Source organism: Phyllostomus discolor, chromosome 2, assembly GCF_004126475.2.
Source record: "Phyllostomus discolor isolate MPI-MPIP mPhyDis1 chromosome 2, mPhyDis1.pri.v3, whole genome shotgun sequence".
Lineage (NCBI taxonomy): Eukaryota > Metazoa > Chordata > Mammalia > Chiroptera > Phyllostomidae > Phyllostomus > Phyllostomus discolor.
The window spans coordinates 168,142,425-168,167,700 of record NC_040904.2 but is presented as its reverse complement, the minus strand read 5'-3'; the positions used below and the strand labels follow the sequence as shown (position 1 = coordinate 168,167,700).

General features: G+C 58.2%; 1 protein-coding gene across 4 annotated transcripts in view; it reads right to left on the bottom strand.

Moving 5' to 3' along the window:
• Window positions 1-25,276, bottom strand: part of HDAC7 (histone deacetylase 7) — a 36,169-nt gene that overhangs the window by 6,573 nt on the left and 4,320 nt on the right. The window contains exons 2-19 of one of the 4 annotated variants that reach the window (XM_036019125.1): window positions 13,650-13,700; window positions 9,996-10,183; window positions 9,776-9,857; window positions 9,355-9,466; window positions 8,612-8,727; window positions 8,348-8,473; window positions 7,921-8,012; window positions 7,612-7,722; window positions 7,292-7,472; window positions 6,878-7,074; window positions 6,472-6,645; window positions 5,123-5,342; window positions 3,480-3,613; window positions 3,195-3,315; window positions 2,886-2,935; window positions 1,515-1,622; window positions 489-544; window positions 265-352 (exon numbers count right to left, since the gene is read on the bottom strand). In XM_036019125.1, coding sequence (XP_035875018.1) covers window positions 265-352; window positions 489-544; window positions 1,515-1,622; window positions 2,886-2,935; window positions 3,195-3,315; window positions 3,480-3,613; window positions 5,123-5,342; window positions 6,472-6,645; window positions 6,878-7,074; window positions 7,292-7,472; window positions 7,612-7,722; window positions 7,921-8,012; window positions 8,348-8,473; window positions 8,612-8,727; window positions 9,355-9,466; window positions 9,776-9,857; window positions 9,996-10,183; window positions 13,650-13,700 — 2,207 coding nt within the window. Of the gene's footprint in view, window positions 1-264; window positions 353-488; window positions 545-1,514; window positions 1,623-2,885; window positions 2,936-3,194; window positions 3,316-3,479; window positions 3,614-5,122; window positions 5,343-6,471; window positions 6,646-6,877; window positions 7,075-7,291; window positions 7,473-7,611; window positions 7,723-7,920; window positions 8,013-8,347; window positions 8,474-8,611; window positions 8,728-9,354; window positions 9,467-9,766; window positions 9,858-9,995; window positions 10,184-13,649; window positions 13,701-25,276 lie in introns of all 4 variants that reach the window. The other 3 variants (XM_028532001.2, XM_036019126.1, XM_036019127.1) reach the window with 3 other exon arrangements.

Here is a 25,276-nt window from a genome sequence, read left to right as displayed (position 1 = left end):
GAGGCCAAAAGGCAGCACTCAAATGGGTCTCCCCTTGTGGGGGTCTGTTGTGGCTGAAGGTCCGTCCATTCACTATTTCCTCTGGGCGTCCTCACAGCCCCCGGGAGGTGGATGTTATCCTCACCGGCATCTTACACAAAGCGGGAACCCAGGCTCGGGAGGCCAATGCAGAACTAGGACATGAAATGATGTCTCCCAACGACAGGCTCGGGGGCTCTTTCCCCAGGGCTCTCGGGTGTGAGGGGCCTAGGCACCGGCACCTACCCAGTCCACGATGAGGATCCGGCTGGCCTTGCCCTGTTGCTGCAGCTGCCGGCAGGCAATGGCCACCGAGTTGAAGAAGCAGAAGCCCCTGGAAGGAGGGAAGAGAGGTCCTGACAGCACATTCCCTCGCCTGCCTCCACCTCTCCAGCCTCCTCTCTCCACCCACTCCTGGCCTGGTCCAGTCCCAGAAGGCTCACCCCACCCAAGCCTCCTCTGGGCCTTACATGGCTGTGGAATGGTCTGCATGGTGTCCTGGGGGCCGAACCACAGCAAAACCGTTCTGGAAATGGAAAGAAGGCTTATCAATCAAACAGCCAGCCCTTTGATCCCATCTCCGTGAACCTGTCCCCAGCCCCAGGCTCCTTCCGAGAGGAGGAGTCATAGGGAAACAGCTGACCACGGCCAAGATAGGTCTGCAGTGCCCTGGTACTCAGCCCCCAGGCTGGGCAGCCTCTGCTGGCTGGCTGGACAGGAACGCAGAAGCCCCTGCCCTCATGTGTCCTGGCTGTTAGCACTTCGTAATAACAACAGCTGTTTGTTGAGCCGAACCTACGTGCCTGGCACTGTGCTAAGCACTTTATAAACACTGGATTTCATCTTTACAACATCTCCCTGGGGTAAATGTTATCTAATCCTCACAGTATCTCCATAAGATAAACAGTTTTATCTCTAGTTTACAGATGTGAGAAATCTGAAGCTTAGGCAGGTTAAGCAACTTGTGCAAAGCTGCCTGGGGTAAATGGTGGAGCCAGGAGTTTAAACCCGGGGCTGCTCCCGTAACTGTGAAGACCCACCAAGGGGCAATGACACTGACGACACCGAGACCACCTGGGGCTGAGCTCCTCAACATTGGGGGACAGGGGGATCTCAGGACCAGCCCGGAGCACCAACTCGGTCTACGCAACTCCAGCACTGCAAAGAACCAATCTGCCAGTGCACGGAGGTCCAGAGACGCTCTGCACCTTGCCTACGGTCACACACTGGGCCTGTGTTAAATGATCCTAGATGTTTGTGACCTTGCATATCTTAAAGATCAAAGGTCCTGGATCACAGTGGCTGGACTCTCCACCAAGTAGTTTGAGCCTGGTTCAAATCTCATTTTGGTTCCCAGAGCTCTCGATTTCCCTTCCAAAACCCTGTGGTCCTATTCCAGAGAAGTGAGATACTTGGGGTTCTGGGTCCGGCCTTCCCTGCTGCCCCATTCTGCTGCCTCTCCTGTCACTTGCCTACCTTCAGCCCAGACTTCCTACCTTTAGCTCGTGGGAAGCCACTTTGAAGGCCAGATCCGTTACACTGCCGGCGGCCCAGCGGGCTGCATTGGAAGAGTGCAGTTCATTCCAGATGGTGTCAGTGTCCACCTGTGAGGGCCAGAGTCAGGGCCCGCATCATCCAAGGCTTCCCTCAGGAGCTAGGGCCCATGGGCAGTGCCCACCCCACGGCCAGGACCCCAGGGGCAGGGAGCTGGGCAGACAGTGCTGCCTCCCCAGTGCCCCCCCGCCCCAAGGCAAGGCCTCCTGTATCCCCAGTCCCGGCACGATGTCTCCTTCCCAGCTTCAGTCCACATCACCAGCCCGCATCTGGCCAGCACTCTGCCAGCAGCATCGCGCCTGCCTCCCCGGTCAGAGGAGGGGGCATGGCGTTACCTGGGCGGGACTTGGGGTTTGGGCCGGGAGCAGGTTTTAAGCCCCAGCTGGCTCTGCTCAGGCCCTGCGGGACGGTCGGAGCTCGAGGGGCCGTCTGCACCACTGTCTTCCACTCAGGGCCCCTAGCCCAGGCTGGGAGGCCCCCCAAACCCAGTCCCTGGGCCTCAAGGCTAGGGAGGGGCCGGGGGGCATGATGGGGAGATGGGGAGGGCGAGGCGGACCAAGAGAGGCGAGGAAGGCAGAGAGAGTCTCAAGAGGCTGGAGAAGGAGAGAGAAAGAGAGAGACAGAGAGGGAGAGGAGGGAGGAGAAAACAGAAGCAAAAACAGTTGGAAAAATCAGAAAGTGGCAAGAAATGGGAAGTTGTGATAGGGCGCTGACTGGCTCCCAACAGCCCCCCCAGCTACAGTTCCCACTTCCCTCCAGAACAGGCCTCCATCCCCTGCCTCACACACCTGGCTGGGAAACCACTGCAGGGACGTTTTTAGGCAAAGAGAGCACTGCTAGGGAGGCAGGAAGCCCCCCAGGCAGGGTAAGGAGGGAGGGAGGAAAGCTGGTGAGAGGGAGGGAAGCGCCTGAGTCACCAAGGACATTGGAGGCACCTCCACAGTCCCAGCCTAGGCAGCCCCGGCTCTGCCTGGAGGCTCACTCCAGCGGAATGGCCAGTCCCGACCCTTGGGCTCTGGGGTCTTACAAGGGAGAGGACCTCGGCCCTGCTCTTGGAGACTCACTGGACAATTACCAAGCGCAGCCTAAGTGTGAGGCACAAGGCTCCACACTCAGGAGATACTGGTGGGCTGAGGACACACCTGTCCACAAGGAGCACCTAGCCGGCAGAAGGGCATTATGGGAAAGCCCCTGGCCCGCCAGGTCTGGCAGAACCACGAGAACAAGCAGGCAGGGGCTGGGCCTGGGGGAATGGAAAGGAGGAGATCTGAGAGCCCGTGCAATGCCCACTCAAGGCCCCCGGGCACACTTACCCCAACCCCACCACAGGGCAGCATCACAAACATCCTCTGTGCCAGGAGCCCTGTGGAGAGAGGCCCGGTGTGTGTGAGCTGAGTTCTCTTGGCCTCTGGCCTGGCTGGGAGGCAGGGAAGCCCTGAGAAGAGGGCTGGGGCGGGTGCACGGGCGAGGCAGGGGTGGGCAGAGGGGGACTAGGGGTGGCATGGGGATGTTGAGGATGCTTGGAGGGGCAGGGTGGGCAGAGCTGAGACGAGAGAGATGGGTTAGGTGGGCTAGGTGAGCCAGGGGAGGTACAGGGGCCCCCGATGCTATTGGGCCCCTACCTGCCAGCTTCCCGTTGTCCAGTTTGAGGCGGCTGAGGGGGTTGGTGCCATAGAGGAGCACGTGCCGCTCGGAGTGCACCGACTGCAGCTCCTCCAGGGAGGCCTTCCGGCCCCGGAGACACTGAGGAAGGGCCCACAGAGCTCCTGAGGCCCTGCTTGGCCCCTTCCCTGCCATTACCTCCAGCCGGCCAGTCCCTTCATCGCACGCGGGCTCCAGGGCCTCTCCCCCCTTCCCTTCCATTACTCTCACCTCCTCAGTTCCAGAGCCCCACCCTGCCTCCTCACCTCACACTGGCTTCGGAGCCCGCGCTCCTGCAGCCGGGACCAGATGCTCTGGATGCGGCCCGCATGCTCTGGGTGCCTGCTGTTGTCTCCACAGGAGCACTGATGCTTCAGCATGACCGAGTCATAGACCAGCCCTGGCGGGAGCAGGGGTCAGAGCTGGGGCCCCGGGGAGTCCCCGATGCCCGCCCCCACATCCTACTGGAACCAGGCCTGGCACACACCCCCCACACGCCACACCCCATCCTGAACCTTGGCCCTTCACATGAACTCATGCCCCCCGCTGCTCACCAGGCAGCCTCACCACCCCACACAAACACCATCGTGACCGCTACACGGCCACTGCCTTCCTGACACACGGGCCCTCCACACGTGGCCTAACACATCCACCGTGACCTCAAGAACTCAGGGCCTAGCAGAGGGAGGCCTGATGTTGGGCTCTCACCTGGGTGTCTTGACTCAAATAGGCTACTGAGAAGGAACAAGAGGAGGAAGAATTCCTCAGAAACCCCAGAACTGGGAGCTGGGAAGCCCACAGTGACACTGGGCCACGTGACAAGACAGATGCAGTTTTGGGGAAGTGACTGTTTCAGCAGGACACCTAGAAGAGGGCCCTGTGCACTGCCAGTGGGACGGTCCCTTTCAGCACGTCTCAGGACATCAGGGATCTTCAAAATGCTCACACCACTTGACCCCGGGATGCCACTCCTTGAGAGTGACCTTTGGGAAACAGTCCCAGGGGTGAGTGAAGATTTATGGACAAGGGAAATCCAAATGAGGAAAAATGAGTAACCATCTAATTGCCCAACCAGCAAGAAATCTTTAAATCAAAATAAAACACTATGGTGAAATACTATAAAAATCTCATTTCTAAATTAATTATGTCACGAAGTGTTCATAATATGTCAACTGAATGAAGCAGGTACGGTGTGTACGTGCGGCCGGAACAAAGACAGACCGAACACAGCAGCACTTAAGAGTGGCTGCCTCTGGCCCGGCTGGTGCGGCTCTGTGGCAGGGGCGCCAGCCTGTGGGCCAAAAGGTCGCTGGTTTCTCAGTCAGGGCCCGGGCCTGGGATGCGGCCCAGGTCCCAGGTTGGGGACGTGCGAGAGAGAGACGGCCAACTGAGGTTTCTCTCGCACATCGATGTTTCTCTCCTTCTCTTTCTCCCTCCCCCTTTCTCTGAAAATAAGCAAATAAAATCTTATTTTAAAAAAAGGGTGGTTGCCTCTGGGTGGTGGAATTGGTGATTTTTATTCTATTTTTATACTTTTCTGCATTTTTCAAAACTTCTGAAAATGCTTTTGAGCTCTTTTTAACAGGCAGAGCAAAAACAAAGAAGACCATTTTTGGAAAGCCTGCACTAGCCATCAGGAGACCCTGACAGCCCTTGGCCTGGCCTGACTGCCAGCTTGCTATTTGACCACAAGCTCGTCACCTCAGATTTCCTGAGCCCGGTCTTCTCATGTGCAAAATGAGAACCACCCCTGCCTCAGGGACGCTGTGCGAATCTCACGAGACCAAGAAGGCGCTCTGCCACCTCGAAAAACGCCCTGTGTGATACCATCAGCAGGCGTGCGCCGGTGCCTGAGCGTCTGTGTGTGTCCTGCCCCCTTCCTTCTGCCCCACCCTAAGGCAGGTCTTACCTGTGGTGAAGGGCAGGGTCCTGGCGGGGGCCTCTGAGCTGGGCAAGACACGGGCCTGGCTGACGGGCTCTGGGGTTGGCAGTGAGGCAGGCGCAGCTGGTGATGACTGAGTCCTGGACAGGGGCCGGTGACCGCCCTGGGCCAGGGGAAGCAGCAAAGAGTCTCCAGTGCCTACCCGGGGGAGCCGCCCGGCCAGTCGCTGCTGCTCCCACAGGAACACCTGCGGGACACGAGAGGTCTCAGTCTCCAGGTTCTCAGGATCCTATTGCATGTCCCCAGAGTCTCAGAAACCTCCACGCAGGCCCCCTTCCGGAAGAGATTCCAGGATGCCTCTCGTCTTGCCTCCCAGCCACGCCCTGGCCCTTGACTCTAAGCTCCCTGCCTCACCAGCCCCCCAGGGGTCTGCACCCTGGACGGACCTCCCCATTCCCCCAGAGCTCCCTGGGCCCTCAGCGTTCCAGGTGTGGGGTCGCAGGCCCAGCTCTGACCACGATCTCATCTCCAAGGTCTGTGCAACTGCCCAAGGACATGGGACCTGCGTGAGCCACTGCACATTCAGGGACTGTCACCACATCTTATGGGCCCACTTCACATTTATGAAGGAAATCCTAACCCCCAGTACCTTGGAATGTGACCTGAATCAGGGACAGGGTCTTTACAGAGGCAATCAAGTCAACATGAGGTCATCAGAGGGAGCCTTAAACTAACATGACTCTTGTCCTCACAAACAGGAGGAATTTGGACACAGGTATGGACAGAAGGAAGACAAGGTGAGGACACCCGGAGAAGGCAGCAGCGATCCCCAAGCTGAGGAGAAAGACCTGGCATGTCTCCTTCCCTCACAGCGCTCAGAGTGAACCAACCCCACGGACACCTCGATTTCGGACATCCCTTCTCCGGAACCGAGGCAATGACGTTCTGTTGTGTGAGCCGCCCAGTGTGCAGTGCTGGTTACAGCAGCCCCAGCCAACTCGTACCCCAGGCCTGGCTCTCAGGGTGCGAGCGCTCTGGGTGAAGCGCCTGAGCCTGCTCTTCCCCACTTCCTGCCCTGGCCACCTTCCCGGAAACAGTGTAACTGGTGAAGTCCCAGGGTAGAAGTGTGTATGGGCCACGAAAGGCTGGCCCCTCGGCTGGATGGGGGACACAGCTTTACCCCGAGTATGCCCGCATGCACCCCTGCCCGTATGCACACATGTGTGTGTTTCTGCACCTTGGCATGGCTCTGGCGGGACACCCACGGTCTCAGAGCTGGTCTCTGCACTAATGTCCTATCCCCCTCCCTTCCATCTATGCCAGGCCCAGCACCCCCTGACCACAACTTCCGAGGGCTCACACGGGCACTGCCATACCTGCTGGTGCTGCTGCAGAGCAACAGGGCCTCTGGCTTCATGCGGCCCACGGCCCGGCTCCCTGTGTTCCAGGCTGTCGTTCCCCAGCGGCCCCACTCCCCCACCATCCGTCTCTAGGTCCTCGGCTGAGGGTATCTGCCGCAGTCGGGGCTTCTCACTCGGCTTGGCCGGCCTCTGAGGAGGGAAGATGTGCACTGAGAGGCCACGCCAGAGTGTGGGATGCGGGGTGGGACGTGGTGGGCTAGGTGGCTGGGATTCCGGTGGCCGTGCAGCTCTCGGCCCCAGGAGCCACATCCTCACTCTGGCCTGCCAGGTCCCTGCCCTTCCAAAGCCTCCCTTCTTCTTTCAGCCCCCATGGGCCCAGTTAAGCAACCCCTCGCCACCTCCCCTGCCCAGTTCCCCTCACCTTGATCAGCTGCACGTGAGGTTTGAGCCGCTCCAGGCGGGGCTGCAGGGGGCCCAGTGATGGGGGGGCGGTGGCACTTGGGGGCAAAGGCTCTGAGCGGGTCCGGCTCAGCGGCCGGTGGAGGCCTGACCCGGAGAGCCGCTCGGTGGTCAGTAAGGACTGGGCAAAGTGGAAGGGCAGGGGCCCAAGCCCGGGCACTGGAAAGAACGTGGTGGGAGGGGCATAAGGAGGGAAGCATAGGGAAGAATGGAAAGAAGCAAGGGCGTGGGTGGGGGGCAGGGACGCAGCAGGGAGACTCACAGAAAGATGGGGGGTGGCGGCAGAGGGGACAGGAGGGATGGGACCTGTCCCAAGCTTGGACCCTGCCAGGGGGCAGGGATCTAGCCCCTCCCCTGGAGAAGCAGAGGGACTCACCAGTCAGCAGGGGGGTGTGAGAGACTGAGGGATCCAGGAGGAGAATGGGCTGCAGGCGAGAGGGCAGGGCACCCCCAGCCTCGGGCTCCAGGCCATGGGGCAGGAAGAGGGGAGCATGGGGGCTCCCTAGGACCGGCCCCCGAGGGCCCAGAGTTGGATGGGTCCTGCGGTCACCATCAACCTGGGGGAGGGGGGAGAGGAATCACAGGGGAGCAGCTTCCAGCAGAGGGAAAGGTGAAGGTGATGGGGTGAGGCAGCAGGAGAAGGGCGTGGAGGAAACTGGGGAGCTTGGCATGGGGGAGGGCACCTCAGCCACTCACCCTGGCAGGGGCGGGCAGCCCCAGTGTGATTGTGGGCAGCAAGGACACTGTTGGCAAGGCGAAAGGGGCCAGAGAGGTCTCCTGCCGCCGCAGCCGCTGGCCCAAGAGCGCCTGCCATGGGGAGCAGGGCAGGGGTCACTGGCCCCAGACCTTCACCTGGGGGCATGCCTTCCCCAGAACACCCAGGAGGCTCAGGTGGGGCTGCCCAGACCCAGCGGCCCCAGCCTGGTCTGGGCCCAGGGGCCATTTGCTGAGAGGACGGCTGAGCCTCAGAACTGCCTTGGGAGAGTCCAGCCAGCAAGGCCTTACCTCGGAGCCCAGGATGGGGTTGGGCCCGTGCTCGCTGTCGTTGGGAGAGCTGCACCCTGATGCAGGTGTGCTGCTGCTGCTCGGGGAGGAGTCTGGGGGTTGGGGAGAGAGGGAGGCTCAGTGAGAGGCCAGGCGGCAGCCAGGAAGGCAACCTCTGCTTCCTGCTTTCTTCCCCACAGGGCAGGGGGAAGGCCGGCCACCACTAGCCTTTGGGCACTTTTTTTTTAAGGCGCCCTTTCTGGGCAGAAGACAGCTCCACCAACAGAGTAGGGGCTGCCTTTCAGCCCCAACTCCCCGCTGGCAAGCGTGCCGGACATACCCTGTACAGCCAACCACCCACAGTAAGCCTGAGGAAGGGGCCCGTCTTGGTGGGACCTGATCCAAAAGGACAAGATCAGTCCCCCCAACCCATTCTGCTGGTCCTCACCTCCAAGGGTCTCTGCAGGCCGCCGCCGGAGGCTGGGCGGGGCGCTCTCCTTTCTGAGCAGTGGATTCTTCCTCCGCTCCAGGGACTTCTTGGGCTTGTAGCGCAGCTTCAGGTTGGGCTCAGAGACTGCGGGAGCACCAGTGTTCTCGGCCCCACACCCACCCTCCCCACTGGTGCCAGTTAGCCCTCCCTCCCAGTCATCCCATGTTCAAGGCCCACCCCCTTAACTCCCCAGGAGGGTCCCCGCCTGCCTGTGCCACTCACCTGTCTTACGCAGAGGGAAGTGTTCCGGGGGGTCACTGGGCAGGCTGGGAACAGGAGGCAGGAAGCTGCTGAGCATGGAGCGGGCAGCTCCTTCTGTCTCCAAGGGCTCCAGAGTTCTGTGGGGTGAGTGCCAAGGCTGCTTCAGAGGGGTGGGATGCCCAGAGGCCCGGCAGCCACCTCATTCCTCAGGGCCCCTTCCTGAGCACGGCCACCTGCCAGGGGAGGCGGCAGCCAGCAGGGTGGGCAGTATGGGACTGGCAGGAACAGGGGTCATCTCCTGGTGGCAGCATGGAGCCACCCATCCTACCAGCAGTCCACGTGCAAACCTCTGGCCTTGACAGAGAAGCCAGGGTCCCAGACACATTGGGGACTGTCTCCAGTGGGAGGAATGCACTCTAGGAGCCAGGATATTTTTGTGCTTAGCGGGGACACAAAAAGAGAAGGGACTCATGTGGAAGAAGAAACCAGTGTTGGATGTGTGTGCGTGTGTGTGTGTGTGTGTGTGTGCACGCACAAGGAGGCAGGGCCTCAAGTGGGGGATGAGGCGAGATCGTCAAAGGAGAGCAGACGGCAGGTAGCAGCTGGGAGAGGGACTGGAGCAAGTATTACTAAGGGAGGCAAGGCGCACAGATGAGGGGACAGGCAGCTGGGAGGAGGAGGAGGGGTACATGAGTGCTCGCAGGAGGACATATGGGGGGAGAGGGCATGGCAGGGCACAAGTGAGCAGAAGGGAGAGGATTTACCTGTACGGAATGCTGGGGCTACTGGGATGGACTGTTCTCTCTAAGGCTGCCTGCTGTTTCTTCAGAATCACCTCTGCCAGCTTCTGCTTGACTACGCTGCTGGCCACAGCACCTGCGGGGGTGGAAAGCCGTGACCGAGTTTTGGGTGGGTGGACAGGTGGCCTCCCTGTACATTCTCCGCCCGTGGCCTTATCTACACCCCCAGTACAGGGTGTCCCAGGGATTCCTCAGGCAAGAGCCAAGTCCCAAGCCCCACCTCAGACTCCCCCGCACCATTTCCATCCCCGCCCACATTCACAGGCAGAGCCAGTCGAGCAGAGGGAGACCCAAGCTGGCGTCACTCCCACCCCAGCCTTTACACGCCCAGGTGGGCGAGCGATGGACGCTGGGCCAGGGTGGCCTCCATCCTTACTTCGCTTACTCTTGTCCTTGTTGAGAAGCTGCCGCAGCTCTTGCTCCTGTTGCCCCACCGACAATTCGGGCATCGGTGTGTCCATTGAGAGCTGTGGGCAGGGCCAGCCGCCCAGGAAGGGGCAAGGAGTTGAGGACTGAGATAAGGATCTGGGGGGAGGCTACAGGGAGGGAGGAGGTCTGGGGGCTGAGCTCAAGGCTGTCTCCAGGGCAGGGAGCTTTGTCTTTACCCTCATGGACTCCACCGAGCGCTGCTGCTGCAGGCCTGCCAGGAAGAGGTGGTGGTGCAGGTGCTGGGGGTGCTGCAGGGCCAGCAGTGCAGGCTCCTGCGGGGGCTCCACCGGGGGCCGCTGGCCCACCCGCAGGTCCATGGGCTGGGGCTGAGAGCCTGGCGCGTGTGCACGGGGCCTGTGGCAGCCTGAGGACACACAGAGGGAACAGAGTCAGCTGGCACGTTTGTCCACGGGTGCACGGTTACAACCTCCTCGGCCTCCTTCGGGCTCACTTGACTCAAAATGACAAAACAAGCTCTAGGGTCCTTTTCCTCACTTTATCCTCACCACAGTCCCCTAAGGCACTCGTTTTCAATTCCACTTCACCCCTGAGAAAGGAGGCGAGCTAAACTCCACAAGGTCATAGTCTCTCGCAGGTACTGGATTGAGCCTTCTAACTGAACACACCACTTTGCCACTAAAAATGCTGCCTCTCCAGGCGGAAGGCTAGGGCTATGAGGATTTAGAGGTGGCCTGAGAGGTCTTTGATGGTACATTCTGAGCCCTGCCCTCTCCTTCCTGTCTGCCCCTCTGGAATGAGGATTTGGCCCAGCTGCCCCCAGTGAGTTGTGCTCGAAAAGACAGGGCCAGTACACAGTCCCCTTTACTCAGCCTCCTACCCCAAAGGGCCTCGCAGGCCCTCTTGGCCACCACCCTCCCTACCCGGTCCCAGGCCATAGGATCAGGAAGCAGTGCCTCAAACCTACAGCCAAGCCTTGGCTGCCACCCCAGGCCTGCACAGCCCATGTGCCCATGGAGCCTGCTCCTGGGCACCCTCACGCCAGCTCTGGGCCTGGCGTGGAGAGGACACGGTTCAGCTGCCTCTTCTCGAGTGTCCTCTGCATGCATGCCAGCAGCACCCTGCCAAGGCTGTGGGTGCAGGGGCTATTTATAACTAGCTGCCGGACCAGGTTCTCCACCAGCACAGCCAGCTGGGCCAGGCTGGGCTGAGCAGCCGGAGATACTCCCCGAGAAGGGGAGGCAAGTGAGTGTGGGAGCAGGTGCCCTCAGAGGGAGCACACAAGCACCGGAACCTTTCCGGAGAGGCCTCCTTCAACTCATCCAATGCTGAGCAATCCCCATTAGGGCAGCTCCAGTCTGTCCTCAGGGCCTGAGGCCGAGGGGGACTGGAAGGCACTATGGCAAAGCACCAGCCGGGTAGCCAGGAAAAGCGACCTCTAGGCCCCACTCAACCATTACTAGTCATTATCTTTACATCTGCAGAACACGTGCACATGCGGCTGCAAAACCCTCCAACCTCATCACCCCCGTATGCCCTGGGAAGTACTTGTTACTATTCTGTTGCCCCAAATAAGGAAGCCGAGGCTCAGGTGAAGGCCCCCCAGCTCAGAGCAGACTGAGGGCCTGCCAAGGCCAGTGCTCCAGCTCTGTTTTCCCATTGACTTTCAGGAAGTTGTCTCCCCTCGTGGGGGTTTGTCACTGGGCAAAGGGGAGGGGACTACAGTAGGCTGTCGCTCAGGAGCACCAGCTCTCACATTCTCACACTGTGAGACAGAGACAGGAGAAGAGCAGAGCAAGGAGGTGCCCCCACAACTTTCCAGATGCCGGGAGACCAGAGCTGGCGGCTGTGCACCCAGGTGCAGCTCGTAGCAGGCAATTCACAGTTTTGACTCCCCGACCCCTTGTTTACACGTCCATCCAGGGAACCCAGGGTCGCGCTGGCTAAGTCTAGGCCTCCAACGCCAACACAGTCCAGCCCCAGGAAGGGTCTCAGTCCTTCCACATCTGGTGTCCTGGCTTCCCGGGTGACTCCCCTGATGATGCCAGCAGGACCTAGAGGAAGCCATGGCAGGCCACCGAACTTGCAGCCAGTGGCTTCAGCTGCACACAGACCATGAGTGGGCCCACCCCTCACTCCCAGCACTGCCATGGCCTCCAGAGCAGAGGGCTTCTGGGAATGTGGGAATGGCTCCCAGGGAGACTTAGCATGTGGAGGCCTGAACAACCTGGTGCTAACCAGCTTCTCTCTCTCTCTGTCTCCTACTTCTGAACACAAGCCCTCCATCACAGCCATCAGCTCCCATCCTGTCACAGCCCACATGCCTTTTGTCCTCTGAGTTTTGCTCACAATGCCCTCCTCCTGGTGCTGGTGCCATCCTCAGCCCTCAATTCTACATTTTTTCCTTTTCCTTTTTTTTAAATCCTCACCCAAGGACATGCTTATAGATTAGAGAGAGGGGAAGGGAGAGAGAGAGAGGGAAACATCAGTGTGAGAGAGAACCATCGATCAGTTGCGTCTTGCACGTGCCTCAATGGGGCCGGGGGGTGGGGGGACTGAACCTGCATTGTAGGCATATGCCCTGACCTGGAATCGAGCTGGTGACCTTTTGGTTTATTGGACGACACTCCAACCAACTGAGCCACACTGGCCAGGGCTGAATTCTACTTTTCCAGGTTGTACCCTTTCTTCCAAGCCCTGCTAGTCTTTGCACTCCCCCAGACCCAGCCCAGCGCCCCATGGATTTGATCACGCTGACAGTTCTGTGTCCCACACACATGGTGCGGGCAGGGACCACACCTGAGCTAAGCTCCAAGGGCAGGGACTTGTTTTTGTTTATTGCACCCTATCCAGCACCTAGAACAGTGCCCAGCACATAACAGGCACCGAGCAGATACCAGCCAAATCAACGAACACATCTCTCTATCCCCCCTGAAATGCCCAGGGAGGTGCCCTGGCACAGAGACGGGGTGCATTAATGTTTCCATTTTCTTTTCCTAGTTTCTGTATTTAATTGTTAGAAAATTTTACATCTGTGAAGACTAAATAAGAATAGGTGGTGAATTTAATGTGTCCTGAATGGATGGATGAACACAGGGATCAGCTGTCCTCTCATCTGGCACTGGTCACAAATTGCAGCCTACTATTATTTTTCTTTTTATTTCTGTGTTCCATCTCCTCAGCCTGCCTGTAAGCTTTTAGGCAGCCAGGATGGAAGCAAAGAGGATACCTGGCCTTCATTTCTCCTTGCCATGCGTAACTACTGGACACCGGGTATGGACCCAGTGGGCCCTCAGTGGATACCGGGTGAAGTTAAGGAGAAGGCAGCCTGCATCCAGCCCCAGCCCCAGGCCGCAGACCACAGGCCTGTCCTAACCGGAGCAGGAGGCAAGGAAGGTGAGAGAACCAGGAGGAAGGGTCGTCCCCCGACTGTCCGAGCAGCACAAGGCGCCCTCCCATCCTGCAAGGGCCACCGTGCCCACCTTGCAGGGCTGGCATGAGGACAAAGAGTCAACAGTCAAGAACATGAGCCCGATGTGAGACCGGGGCCTGAGTGTAAACATTAGCTTCCTACACGCCTTCCTGTTTCACTGCGTCCAGCAAGGACAAGAGGAGCACCCTGCCTGTCCTCTTCCTGTCACGCTTCCTAGCACTGGGGCCAGCCTGGATCCAGAGTGGCCTCCTTAGCCCACTCTTCACCCCTTCCCCATGAAACCCCAACTTCACCCTCTCCCCCACAACCCCAACCTCCTGCTTCTCTAGCTGACCAGCCAGCTCCCCTGCCCAACCACCGCTCAGCTCCTCCAGCTTCCGTTGTCCTTTCCACCCTCATCTTCCACATCTCACCAGTCTCCCTCGGGACCAATGCTTACCTGTGCCAGGGGGCCTGGGGCAGTGGGCACCCGGGGTCACCTGGGTCCCATCTGTAGAGAGAAGAGAGATGGAGTGAAGGGGCTGTGGGGAGGCGAAGGGGGAGGAGTGAGGGCTAAGCCAGGCAGACACCCTGCCACTGCAGGAGGCCCCCGTCCAGCTGGAGCCCTCCAACACCCAGCACCTGTGCCAGCAGCTAACCGAAAAGAGAAGACTCCACCCCATTCCTTCCCTCCAGTTCCCATGCTGGATGAGAGCAATCCTCAACGCCCTCTTCCTCATCTGATCTGCTAAGCAACTCAGATAGTTCACTCTTCAATGAGGAGCTCAGGCCACAGCGGGAACCCAAGGAGGCCCCAGTTCACCCAACAATGCCCTCAGTTCTCCCAGTGTGCTCAGATACCACCTTCCCTGGGCCTGGACTCCCGCAGCCCAAAGAGAAAGAAGAAGACTGGGAGGTGAGATAGCATGGCTGGTGAGACCTGTGGAGGCCGAGCTAAAGACTCCAGGAGGGAGAGGGAGAGGGAGAGGCAGGCTTGGAGAAGGGGAGCTGAGCCCACAGAGGCTCCACAGTGGGAGAGGGGCCGGGTCATGGCCCAGGGGTCGAGTCAGATCTGGTGGGAGCTGTGAAGTGGTGGAATGCATAGTCCGAGGACCCCGGAGTAGGTACCCCTTTTCTCCTACTGCTCCATCCTGCGTCCTGCAGCCTGCTCCCCCAGAGAACTGCTCAGTCTTTTTCACAAATAACCTGAAAACAGAAGTGTTTCCTTGTGGAAATGGCGACCTGTCCCAGGCTCCTAAGCCCAGCCCAGTCCCCCCTCCCAACAGAAACCATGAAACCCTATGGTGGGGCCAGAGCTGGTCAACGGCAAAGAGGCGCTGAGGAGTAATGAGACTGGACGGGGCGGGGGAGACACAGATGAGTCCTGACGCCATCTATCCAAGATAGACACTCTCCAGCCTGCTGTCCCAGCTCAGAGCCCAGGAGACAGGAGGCCAGGAGATTGGAACGCCGCCTGGAGGGGGCACTTGGTGGACACACGGAAACCCTCTTCAGGCAGAAGGAGTATTTTCTGGAGGACAATGGGTGAGGGCTGTGCTTTTGGGTCTGTCTAAGGGGCAGCCCCAGTTCCTCTTCAGGAGCTGAAAAGGAGAACTCCCTGCAGGCAGGCGCTGCTGGGGGAGGGGGCGACTCTCGCACGGAGGGACTCCCACTATCTGCCTGGAGCCACCAGGGCTCCACACTTTGAATGGCAGTGTTTGGTAGGGAAATGCCACTCCACCTATTCAAATTTGGCCCATCTTTTGAAGTCCAGTCCAAGCCCACGTCTTCATGAAGCTCACCCTGACCTCCCTTGGCTGGCCAGAGCGCCCATTCTGTGTCTATCATGTGGACACTCCATTAATTATCATCTCTGGGGTGCCATTTGTAAGCCATGCCCATCCGCACACAACACCTTGCTGGGCACACAGCAGGCTCTGTTGGAAACTGGTGAATCGAACATAATGACTCTCTCCTGGCCCCCTGCCTAGGACACGGCATGAATATTTCTCAGGGTCTGTGAGCCCCAAGGAATACTGGTGTCAGAGGCAGCCTCTCCACCCCAGGACATGGTAACCTGTATCCCAGGTCCCCCTATCCCTTAGGACCTCCTCTTTCTTCTGCAGGACCTGGTCCCCCAAGAAAGGTTTCCAAACCAGGCTCCAGCATGCACTCTCAGAAGCATGTCAGTCCTAGGGTCCCTGCCTGCAGGGAATTCTCTCCTGCCTCCCTCTGTCCCTGCCTGAGGGCTGGTCAGCAGCATTCACGCTTGGGAACAGAGCCAGGTTCTCTGCGCACCACTCCCCCGGCAACCACGAATTCTGTACACCATGCACTCTCTGCACAGGAGAAAAACTAATGGCCCTGAACTCTGTGGTGTTTGCTACCCGGCCCCAGAGAGATGTTTTGTGGTGCTGATTGGTGGTCTAAATTCTGTTCAGAAAAGTTGCAGGCATGCACGGGAGCCCACACATGCACGTGTGCCCATGGACGTGCTGCCAACAGGGGCTGCCTCCGAAAGCAATTCCTGGAAGAAGTTCTGCTTCTCCCCTGACTCCCTGGCTCTGTGCTGACAACCTTTGAGTTCAGAAGAGCCCAGAGCAACAGAGACAAGACCTGGGGCACAGCTCTCCTGTGTCCCAGAGGGAGGACAGGTATCGAAAGACACCCAGTCAGTGGCTGAACTGAAACCAGACAGTGAACACCCTGCATCCCAGGTTTGGGGATGCAGTTGGGACCCCTCTTCTCCTCGGCCCGTCTCAGAGCACTGTTACCACTAATTTGGGGTGAAACTGAAATACGATCGGGAGTGAATGGACCCTTCTCTGCACATCCCCTGGCCAGAGTGGAGACCCCTTCTTTTTGGAATCCTGGCAACCCCCCATTTCTAGGGTCTTGGGAAGCAACTGCAGTCAGGCTGAAGAGGCAGTGTACCTGGCACTGAGGGACCGGGCTGACCATGGCAGCTCCCCAAACCGGAATACCTGCTCTCATCCAGAATCAGACAGCCCCAGAAATCCTGCTTCGAGGGTGCACCCCCGCCCTCAGCAACCTCCAGAGCAGACACAAAGGCCACTCTTCTGTCCCCTGGGCACCTGCACGAGCTGGTCTCCCCTCCTACCTTGTTGCCTTGGGCCTTACCTGCCCAGCAGAAACCTGAGCCCTGCCTGACCACCTGCTCTCTCAGGTGTGGCAGGCCCTTTGTCAGGGAGAGGGCTTTGCCACCCAGAAGCCCCCTCCCGACACTTCCAAAGCCATTTTGCAGCTGGTGCACCTGCCTCGTCTCCTGACCAGCTCAAAGGAGCAGCAGGAAGACCCGGGCCCAGCAGCCAGAGGAGAGCAGGCAGCCGCAGGAGGCCAAGCACTGGGCTCCGGGCTGACCCCCTTCACACCCCACACGGCCGCTCTGGTTCTGCTTCCCTGACACAGGCGGCATGAAGCCTCACTCCGTACTGGGCTGGCAGAGAAGAGGAAACCTGGGGGCGCAACGGCTTCAGGAAGATCCAAACACAAACAAACATGAGAAAGGACATCATGGTTGCCAGGCCTCTACGACACAATGAGAGGGCTGAGCACGGAGAAGCTCTTCTAGAAGGCACTCGGGTCTCAGAATCTGAGAACTTGAGGACCTGATGGGGCTTGCAGATTGTTCAGGCTGACGCTCTCGCTTCACAGAGGAGGGCGGAGAGAGGGAAAGGGGCTAGGTCCCGGTCCCCTGGCAGGTCAGCAGTACAGCCAGGCCAGGCCAGTGCTGGGGGGAATCCCAAAAAGTCAATCCCGGGCCCAGGTACTAAGTACACCCAGGTGAGTTCACGCACCCAGGAGTTGAAAAGATGGAAATGGGAATGAAACCTAGTTCTCACTTTCAAGGAGTTTGAAATAAAACTCACAATTTTTTTAAAATGAAAAAGTCTGCTACTTACAGATACTAAAAAAAATTCAAAGAGTCTCAAAACATATGAAACAAAATTTCTTACTCATCCAACTCCCTTGAACTTTCCTAGAATCAACCCTTTTTTTAACAGTTTCTTGTATCCCCCTTCCAGAAATTCTCTTACTCATTTTCTTGGCACTAAGCTGCTTATTGCTCAGATTTATTCAGAACTCAGGGGGCTGCAAGCTGCCTGGAAACTCTTGCCACATGAAGTGATGGAAGTAAGAGTCCAGAGAATAGAGAACATTGGCTTCCAGGTCAGATGGACCTGGGTTCGAACTCTGACTCCCTCAGTGACCAGCAGGGAGAGCCAGGGACACGATGTAACCTGGCCCAGCTTTAGCTGCCCAAGTAATAAGAGGACAAGAAAATCTGCTTGGAAACAGTCATCTGAGATCAGCAATGCTGTGTGTGAAGCACCTAGCATGTGGTAGGTGCTGCCTTAATGGTTGTGATTCATGCTGCTTGCCCTTGGACTGGTCCACAGCCTCCATTCTGGCATCAGTATTTCATCCTCCCTTCTTTCCACAATCCACTTTCTCCCAGATGCTGCCCCCAGCCCCATCTCTTACCCCCTGCCTCTCCCACTAGTCTCATCCCTCTTTCTTCCATCTGAAGAAACTTGTATAAACTCATACTTGCCTACGTGCTGGAAGTTGTTCTAAGTGCCTTACATGTGCCAATTCATCTAACCCTCATGACAAACCAGTGAAGTGGTTATTGTTTTTATCCCCATTAAAGAGATCAGTCGACTGAGGCCCAGCAGTACTAAATAAATAACTTGTCTGAAGTCACGTAACCTGGAAGAGGCTCAGCTGGGACCTGGGCCAGGCGATTAAGTTCCAGAATCCACGTTCGCAACCAATGCACCCCACTGCTCCTCCCCGGCACTTCCAGTCCACGGGCCATCACGGAGAGAGCAAAGGCAGGCCCTAGCTGGGCGCAGAGGAAGATCGAAAAATCACATAGCCCCACAGAGACCGGTACCAGCAGTAAACCCCACCCCTGCTGCAGGTCAGAGGGTAGAAGCTGCCTATTTCATCTTTGGGGCCCCGTGAAGACAATCCTGAAGAATCACCTTTCTGGACAGCAAGTAACTGTTGGCTTCCCAGGTTTCCGTGTCACAGTTTCAGACCTCACAGGGGAACATGGGGCTGGCAACAGGTTGAGGGGTCTTGGAGGAACATCAGTTTCATTTTCCCTGCTCTCAGATAAATGCTCTGCCATATCCCTTCTCTAGAAGCTCCCACGTCCCTCTGAGGCTCTCTCATTAGCACCCCAAAGCAAGGGCCACAGTGCAGGGCAGAGGGGCCAGCTGCCCATGGGGACAGAGGCTGGACTCCCAGGTGAGTAGCCTGGGGACAGGGGCCTGCCTGAACCATGCCTCCTCCTGTCAGCCCAAGGCGAGGGGACTGCAGCTCAGCAGGCTCAGCAGCTGTGCGCCAGCGGGAAGGCTGGATGTGAGAGGCACAGAGCTAGCCCTCCGCAGAGCTGTCCCTCTGGCCTTTGGCTTCGCAGCAAGCAGGCCCCTTTACCCCGCGCTGGGGCAGGGTGGCAGCTATTTTTAGCTCTTGACACCTGGGTATTTTGCAGCCGCAGGATGTCCGGTTTGGAGTCTCTTTCTGGGAATCCCACATGCGGCTGTTGTAAACAGCCCCACGCAGTGGTGGCCAAGCTGGGAGCCTCGCCCCCCCCTTTCTGGTGTTTGAGATGAATCAAACAGGAAGCAGACGTAACCATGGCAGCGGCAGCTTGAGCTCTCCGGGGGTGGGAAAAGCGTCCTCCTGGCTCCTTGCCCCTGCCCCAAGTCCTCTCTTCGGCTGCCTGCCACTCCTCAGGGATGGAGACCCCTGGACCTTAAGGCAGGGAGAGCTGGGCCACTCTGACTGTGGGCAGCTGTCAGTTCTTGGGACCAGCACTCTCTGGAGAGCCTCACTGTCCTCTGGCAGAGAAAAACGGGGTTTTCTTCATGCCCTGCCAGCCTCCGGGGGCCTCTCAGGCCTACTACTCCATCCTCCCTTGCCTGCTCTTTGTGAAGGTGTGAGGGGGGGAGCAGAGCAGAGCTCAGGGAGGCCGGTACCCACTTCCTGTCACCCTGGCCTTCTCCTTACAGCAGGGGGGCCTGCCTGCCCCTTTGGGAACTCCTGAGCAGGCAGGCTCCCCCAGTCCCAGCCCCCCCCCATCCAAACTGCCCCAGGGTTCCTCAGGTCTGGGAAGCATTCCTACTTACTCTCACTCCCTGGCTCTGGAAGCTCCAATCCCTGAGATAGGAGGTTCACTAGGATGTCTAGCCACCATCTTTCCTACCCTAAAACATCCTGAAGGGTCTAGATGGGGGCCCCATCTGTAATATGGGGAAAAGGGTTGAGGTTCTGTCGGCTTCTGCCTTTGTCTCACCCCTCCCCCACCCCTGGTGCCCCACTTACACCAGCTGCTCCCTCAGTAGCCAGGCCCAGCCCTCTTTCTCGAGGGCCAGCACTCGCCCGACAGGAAGCGAGCTCGCCGCCCAGGCTGCCTCTCAGAGCCTCTCCTCCCCTCAGAACTCTCGTATTCATTCCCTTGCCCTCCGTGTTGTTCCCTCGGCCTCTGGGCTCTCCTTGGCCGGACCCTGCCTCACTGTGTGTGCGCGCCCCACTCCTGCCTGCCCGCCTGCCGGCCTCCCCCCACAGCCGAGGGGCCTTCCTTCCACAGCTCCTCTCGCCTGTGTCACCCATGAGGCCACTGGGCCACTCCGGAGACTGCCAGGGGAAGGCTGAAGTCACTTTACTATCATATTAATAATGGTCACAGTATAATTACAAATTCACATCGGTGGTGACTGACAACCGTGTGTGGAACGTACACTATGCTCTGCTCGCCGTGCTAGGTGCACCTCTCTCAGGCTGCCTGATCCAGGCCGCCCACCAAGCCTAGTAAGGTAGACACCGCCATCATCCTCTTTTCACAGAGGAGGAAACTGAGGCTCAGAGAGGTTAAGAAAATTGCCGAGGTCACACAGATGGCAAGTAGGGCTTCTGGGATCCCAGAACCAAAGCTCGTAATCACTACGCTGGTGTGTACAACCGGTTCCACCCACCTCCGTGGAGGGCCACGGGACACAGCTGGGGCCCAGCTGGGCCCAGCATCTGCAGGCCTGGGGCTGATTCCCAGTACCAGCGTGTTCCCACAGTGTGCTGGCCCCCCATCCAGAAAGCATCACAGCAACAGAAAATAAAAGCAGAGAGAATAATCTCTGCCTGTGTCCCTCACATGTTTTCTTGTCTCCAGGAGGCACTCCGCAGCCCCACCTTCACTTTTGTTTCCATCTTATATTTTCCCTGCTTTTTAATGTACATGTTACCATTTTACTGTTTCCTGTGCACTGCCTCCAGCAGGGCATAACCAACCCAGCGAACCTCCCAGGGCTGCAGGGGAGGATCACAGGATCTCTGGAAACCGTCAGGCCTGTATAAATGCAGGTTGCGTAACCACAGCAAGTCCCCCATCAGAGTGAGCAAATTCTCCCCAGCAGACTCGCTCTCCTGCTCCCTCCCTCTCTTTCTCAGGACACACACACTACACCTGTGGGCAGGTGGAAGGGACTGAGCGCCCAGCAGTGCCGAAGGAACCACCCACCTTCATGGTAGGCTCCTGAGGACTAAGAACACAGCCAAAGGGCCATTGGCACCCTCGCCCCTGGGTGAGGGGAAGGCGGAGGCCACTGCAGGGATCCTGGCTTGCTCCATGGCCTGAAGTGTCATGGGTATGAGTCTAGCCACGAGCAATGGGTGAATTCTGGCACTAACAGGGAAGCCGCATTAATATTGATGGCAGTAAATACACCCGAGACGGCCGCCCCACGGAGGCCTTGGTTTCCCCCTCGTTTTGCCTGTTGTTTTAGCAGATGGCCAAGGTCCACAGGGCAGATTCTGCAGATGATACGATTCCCTTCGGCGGCCAGGGCTGCCCCCGACTGGTGAGCCGGGTTTCCCACCGATCGCACACCCAGCCAGGGCGGTCACACAGCCTTCAGGGAACGTAACAGCCAGAGGCCTGGTCCTGGGAGCCGATTTGGACAAACCAGTTGTGAAGGACAATTTCTCGCCAACTGGGAATTCGGTGAAATGATGGAACGAAAATGCACCTTAGCAGAAGGCGGAGAGCACTGACTGGAGGAACAGCACACACGGGTCCCCTCGTTCTGGAGAAAAGGGCGGTGAGTGCAGGCGCGGCAGGGAATGGGAAGGCCTGCACCGAGATAAAAGGACGGAGATCTCTGATGGTGGGGCAGTGCTGTTACTCAGTTTTTGATTTTTGCTTGTCTGCCTCTATAGTGATAAAAATAATATATACACAGATGCACACACACACATAAAGTGGCACAACATGGGTTGCAGGGTCAGGATGTGACCTCTGCTTCCCCGGGACCTAGACCACCGGGGCCTTCATCAACTCTACATACCGACTCCGGGACCACGTATCTCTTGAGGACCTGCGTGATCTATGACCCAGGTCCTCTGCCTCTCTGAATCATGCAGAGGACCTAGCACAGGGCTGGGCACAAAGTCAGGACTTCATGAATGCCTGCAGGCTGAATAATGCTCATTTCCTGAGAGAAATGCCTTCTGCCTCTTCCAGGGCCGCTGTGCTGGGAATACTCACTGCTGACATCACTGACCTTCCCAGCCCTCCTCTGCCTCATGTTCCTCTTCCCAGCTGCCAGGGAGGGGCTAACATAAAGGTCACCCCAGCAGATGCTGGCAAGGTACTCCACGTCGGGGCCATCAGGGGCGGTCCCGTCCCAGTCCTTCCCCAGTGCCAGCTGGACGTGAGACCCCCAGGTCCCCCGGAGCCCTGCCTCACTGGTAGCAGTGAAGTGAAAGAGAGAGGGCGTCCACCCTGTGACTTCTGGCTCCAGACGCCTGCTGCTCCGGGCCCTTATGGGTGGAGGAATCTGGAACAGTGAATTTGGCCTGGTTTTTTTTGTGAACTGGGGCTGGGCCCAGTTTCTGTTCTTCATGTCTTCAGCATTCCCTATCCCTGACCTTCAAAAATATGAAAAATAACATTAATAATGATGACGAATGTTCTGTGTACACTGACTTCACACCAGGCACGGTACTAAGGTTACTCACTTTAATGTTTAAAACAACTCCATGAGGCTGAAACCGTTATCATTTTCCCATTGCAGGTGAAGAAAACGGAGGCACAGGGAGCCCCTCCGCAGGAGAAAGGAGGGCCCTGCAGAGCCCGGCTGTGCCCCCCTGTGTCCTCACAGGAAGGCCCTCCCGCCAAGCTCTGCAGCGGCGCGGCAGACCCGCGGTGCTAATTAACATCTGTCGGGTACTTGAGAATCCACCAAGTGCTTACACATGCATGTGAGAGAATCTCCACTTGAAAGACTAGGAAACCAAGACTTGGAGCTCTTGGCAACCTCGCACCAGTTCCCGCAGCCATGGGCCGGGATTCAAACCCAGGTCTTTGGCCTCAGAACGGTCTCAAAACCCAGGTCTTTCCTTCCCCTGGCATCTGACGTTCCCCCTGGCTCCATTCTCCAGATAGCCCTGAAGGCTTGGAAGGAAGAAGCACGTCCTCCTGACCCCAGAGAAGAGGCCTGCGCCGCGCCCCTCGCACCAGCGTTGAGGTGCCAGCACCTCCTCGGAGGCTCCACCGTGACTCACTCCTGGGACCCAGGGGAAACACAGCCCTGCGCTGTGGGCAAACACTGCCTGCCACCCGCCCCGCCTCCAACTCCCCGCCTCCACATTTGCTAACTGAAACCCGGCTGCTGCTATTTTTAACCCTCCAGCTCCCCCTTGCCTGGGGCTCCCCGCCTTCACCCCACCCCCACCGCCGCCCCAACTGGGTGCCACCAGCCTGTCATTCTGAGAGCAGTTCCACAACCTGAACGCCCCAGAGGGCGCAGCGGATGCCCGTGCAGGTTTGTGGGGCAAGCAAAACAAGCCGGTTTCAGCTCAGTCCCGAATTCCCCCACCCCGGGCTCTTTCCGACCCTGTGGCTCCCAGCCTGCCCCAACTTCTCCCTGCCATCCTGGGTGCTGGGGGGAGGGAGGAATGGAACTTTGAGGACTGGCGGCGACTGCAGGGCCAGAGCCCTGAAAGGGAATAGGGCACCCCTCATTCTCTCCAGGGCAGGGGCTTGCCCTGAAGGCCCGAGGTCTCTAACCACCAGGGTTCCAATCCCTGCAGGCAACAGGAGGAAAAAAGGAAGTGGCCTGGAGACAGGGTGGGGAGGGTGAATTTAGCCCAGGGCCCTCCTCATTAGGAGAAGTCCCCTCCCCTCCCTGCCGTGGGGGTTGTGGAGGGGCTAGGGTAGAGCTAGGCACTTAGCCCACGGGGCCGTGCACCAGCAGCCTAAAGGAGGCCCAGGTGGAATGCCAGCCGAGGCGGGGGCAGACGGGCCTCTTCTCTTACATGAGGGCTTCTCTAATTCTCAGCTAGGGAAAGGGCTGCACGCTCCTGCAGCCAGCAGTTTCTGGGTGCGGCCAGAAGAGGCTGGAGATGAGAGGGTCTACAGGCTGCTTGCTGATGAGAAAGTTAACTTCCTGAGGGGGGAAAGGGTAGGGCAGCAGGGGGCCAGAGGGGAGCACTGCCTTCTAGCCCATGTCTCAGTCAGTTTGGGGGGCAGATTCCTCCTCACCTGTTCTCCTGCCCTGATGTGTTTGGTCAGCCTCGGCCCCGCCCCAACCCTCCTTAGGGTTCCGGCCTCTCTTCCAGGACCTAGGTCCTCTCTCAGCCTTGACCCCCTCCCTCTCTCCTCAGGGATTCTTGAGCCAGGTAAATAAATTCCAGTGGCCACAGAGGCAGCCAGGCTAGACCCAGAGGGGAGGGACTTGGCACAGGAGTTCCCAGGTGGAAAGATGGGGAGGAAGGGAATGAGGTGGGAGGAAGGTGGGGCAGGAACAGGGTGGCACTTGAGAGCTCCTGCAGGGAGGCTGCCACCTTCCAACATCCAAGGTGTTCATGGGGCCCTGGCCTCAGCGCCATGAAGGGAAGGCTGGTCCCCCAAGCCACCAAGCAAGTGGCCTGGATGTCAACCCTGTCCCAGCCTTCCCTCTTCTTCTTCCCCTAGACCAGGGGTGTCAAACTCATTTTCACTGGAGACCACATCAGTCTCCTGGTTGCCTTCAAAAGGGCCGAATGCAATTTTAGGACTGTATAAATGTAACTACCCCTTAACTAGGAGCAAGGAGCTTGGTGCTGCCGCCGGGTACAAACAAGGTGTAGGGCCAGATAAAATGAGGTAGAGGGTCGGATTCAGCCCTCGGGCCTTGTGTTTGCCACCTGTGCCCTAGGTCAGCCAACCTCTGGGGGCTGCTTGAGGCATGGAGACCCTACTGTGTCGCATGCCAAACAAGAAGCTGGAAATGCAGGTTCCCTACCTGGACCCAGGCAGGTCCCAAGCCCTCTCTGAACACTCTGAGGGCTCACTTGTAGTCTGGGGAGGTGAGAGAGGGTGTCGGTGTCACCTTCTGAGGCCGGCCTCCCCTGGCCACCCTTCCTAAGGAAGTCTCACATTGTTATTCTCTATTGCTGCACCCAGTTCATTTCCTTCTTAAGGTTTATCACAGTGTGTAGCTGAGTATATGTACTCATTTCTTAGCTTGCTTACTTGCTACTGTCTGTCTCCTCCACTAGAGTGGAAGTTCCCCGAGGTCAGACGTTCTGCTTATATCTTCACTGCCTACCTGTGCCCGGTGCCTGGCACACGGCAAGGCTCAGCGAGCACCCAGCGAATGGATGAACAGCTGAATGACTGGCTTGGTACATGGGGCCTCCTTGTTGCCAACATAGTGTTGGTGCTCAACAGTTCCAGGATTTCCCTAGGGAGGAGGAAGCAGGATGTAACGGGAAGAGCAAGGTCAGGAAGTCTGGGACCCCCAGGGAGAAGTCAAGGCCCAGTGAGTGTGTGCCCTGGCCTCACCTGGTCCCTGCCTCATACCCGGGTGGACGCGTGCACACCTGCACACACAGTGGGCGTGTGGCTAAATCCTGGACCGGTCTTCAAAGGCTTGAATTTTGTCTTGTTCTCCCTCTCAAGAACCCTGTCTCCTCTGACAACCCACATACCTTTTTCTGTCATGTATACTATGCACTTTTCCCCACATTTTCAAGGGGAAAATAAGGATGCGCATTATACACAGGTAGTACGAA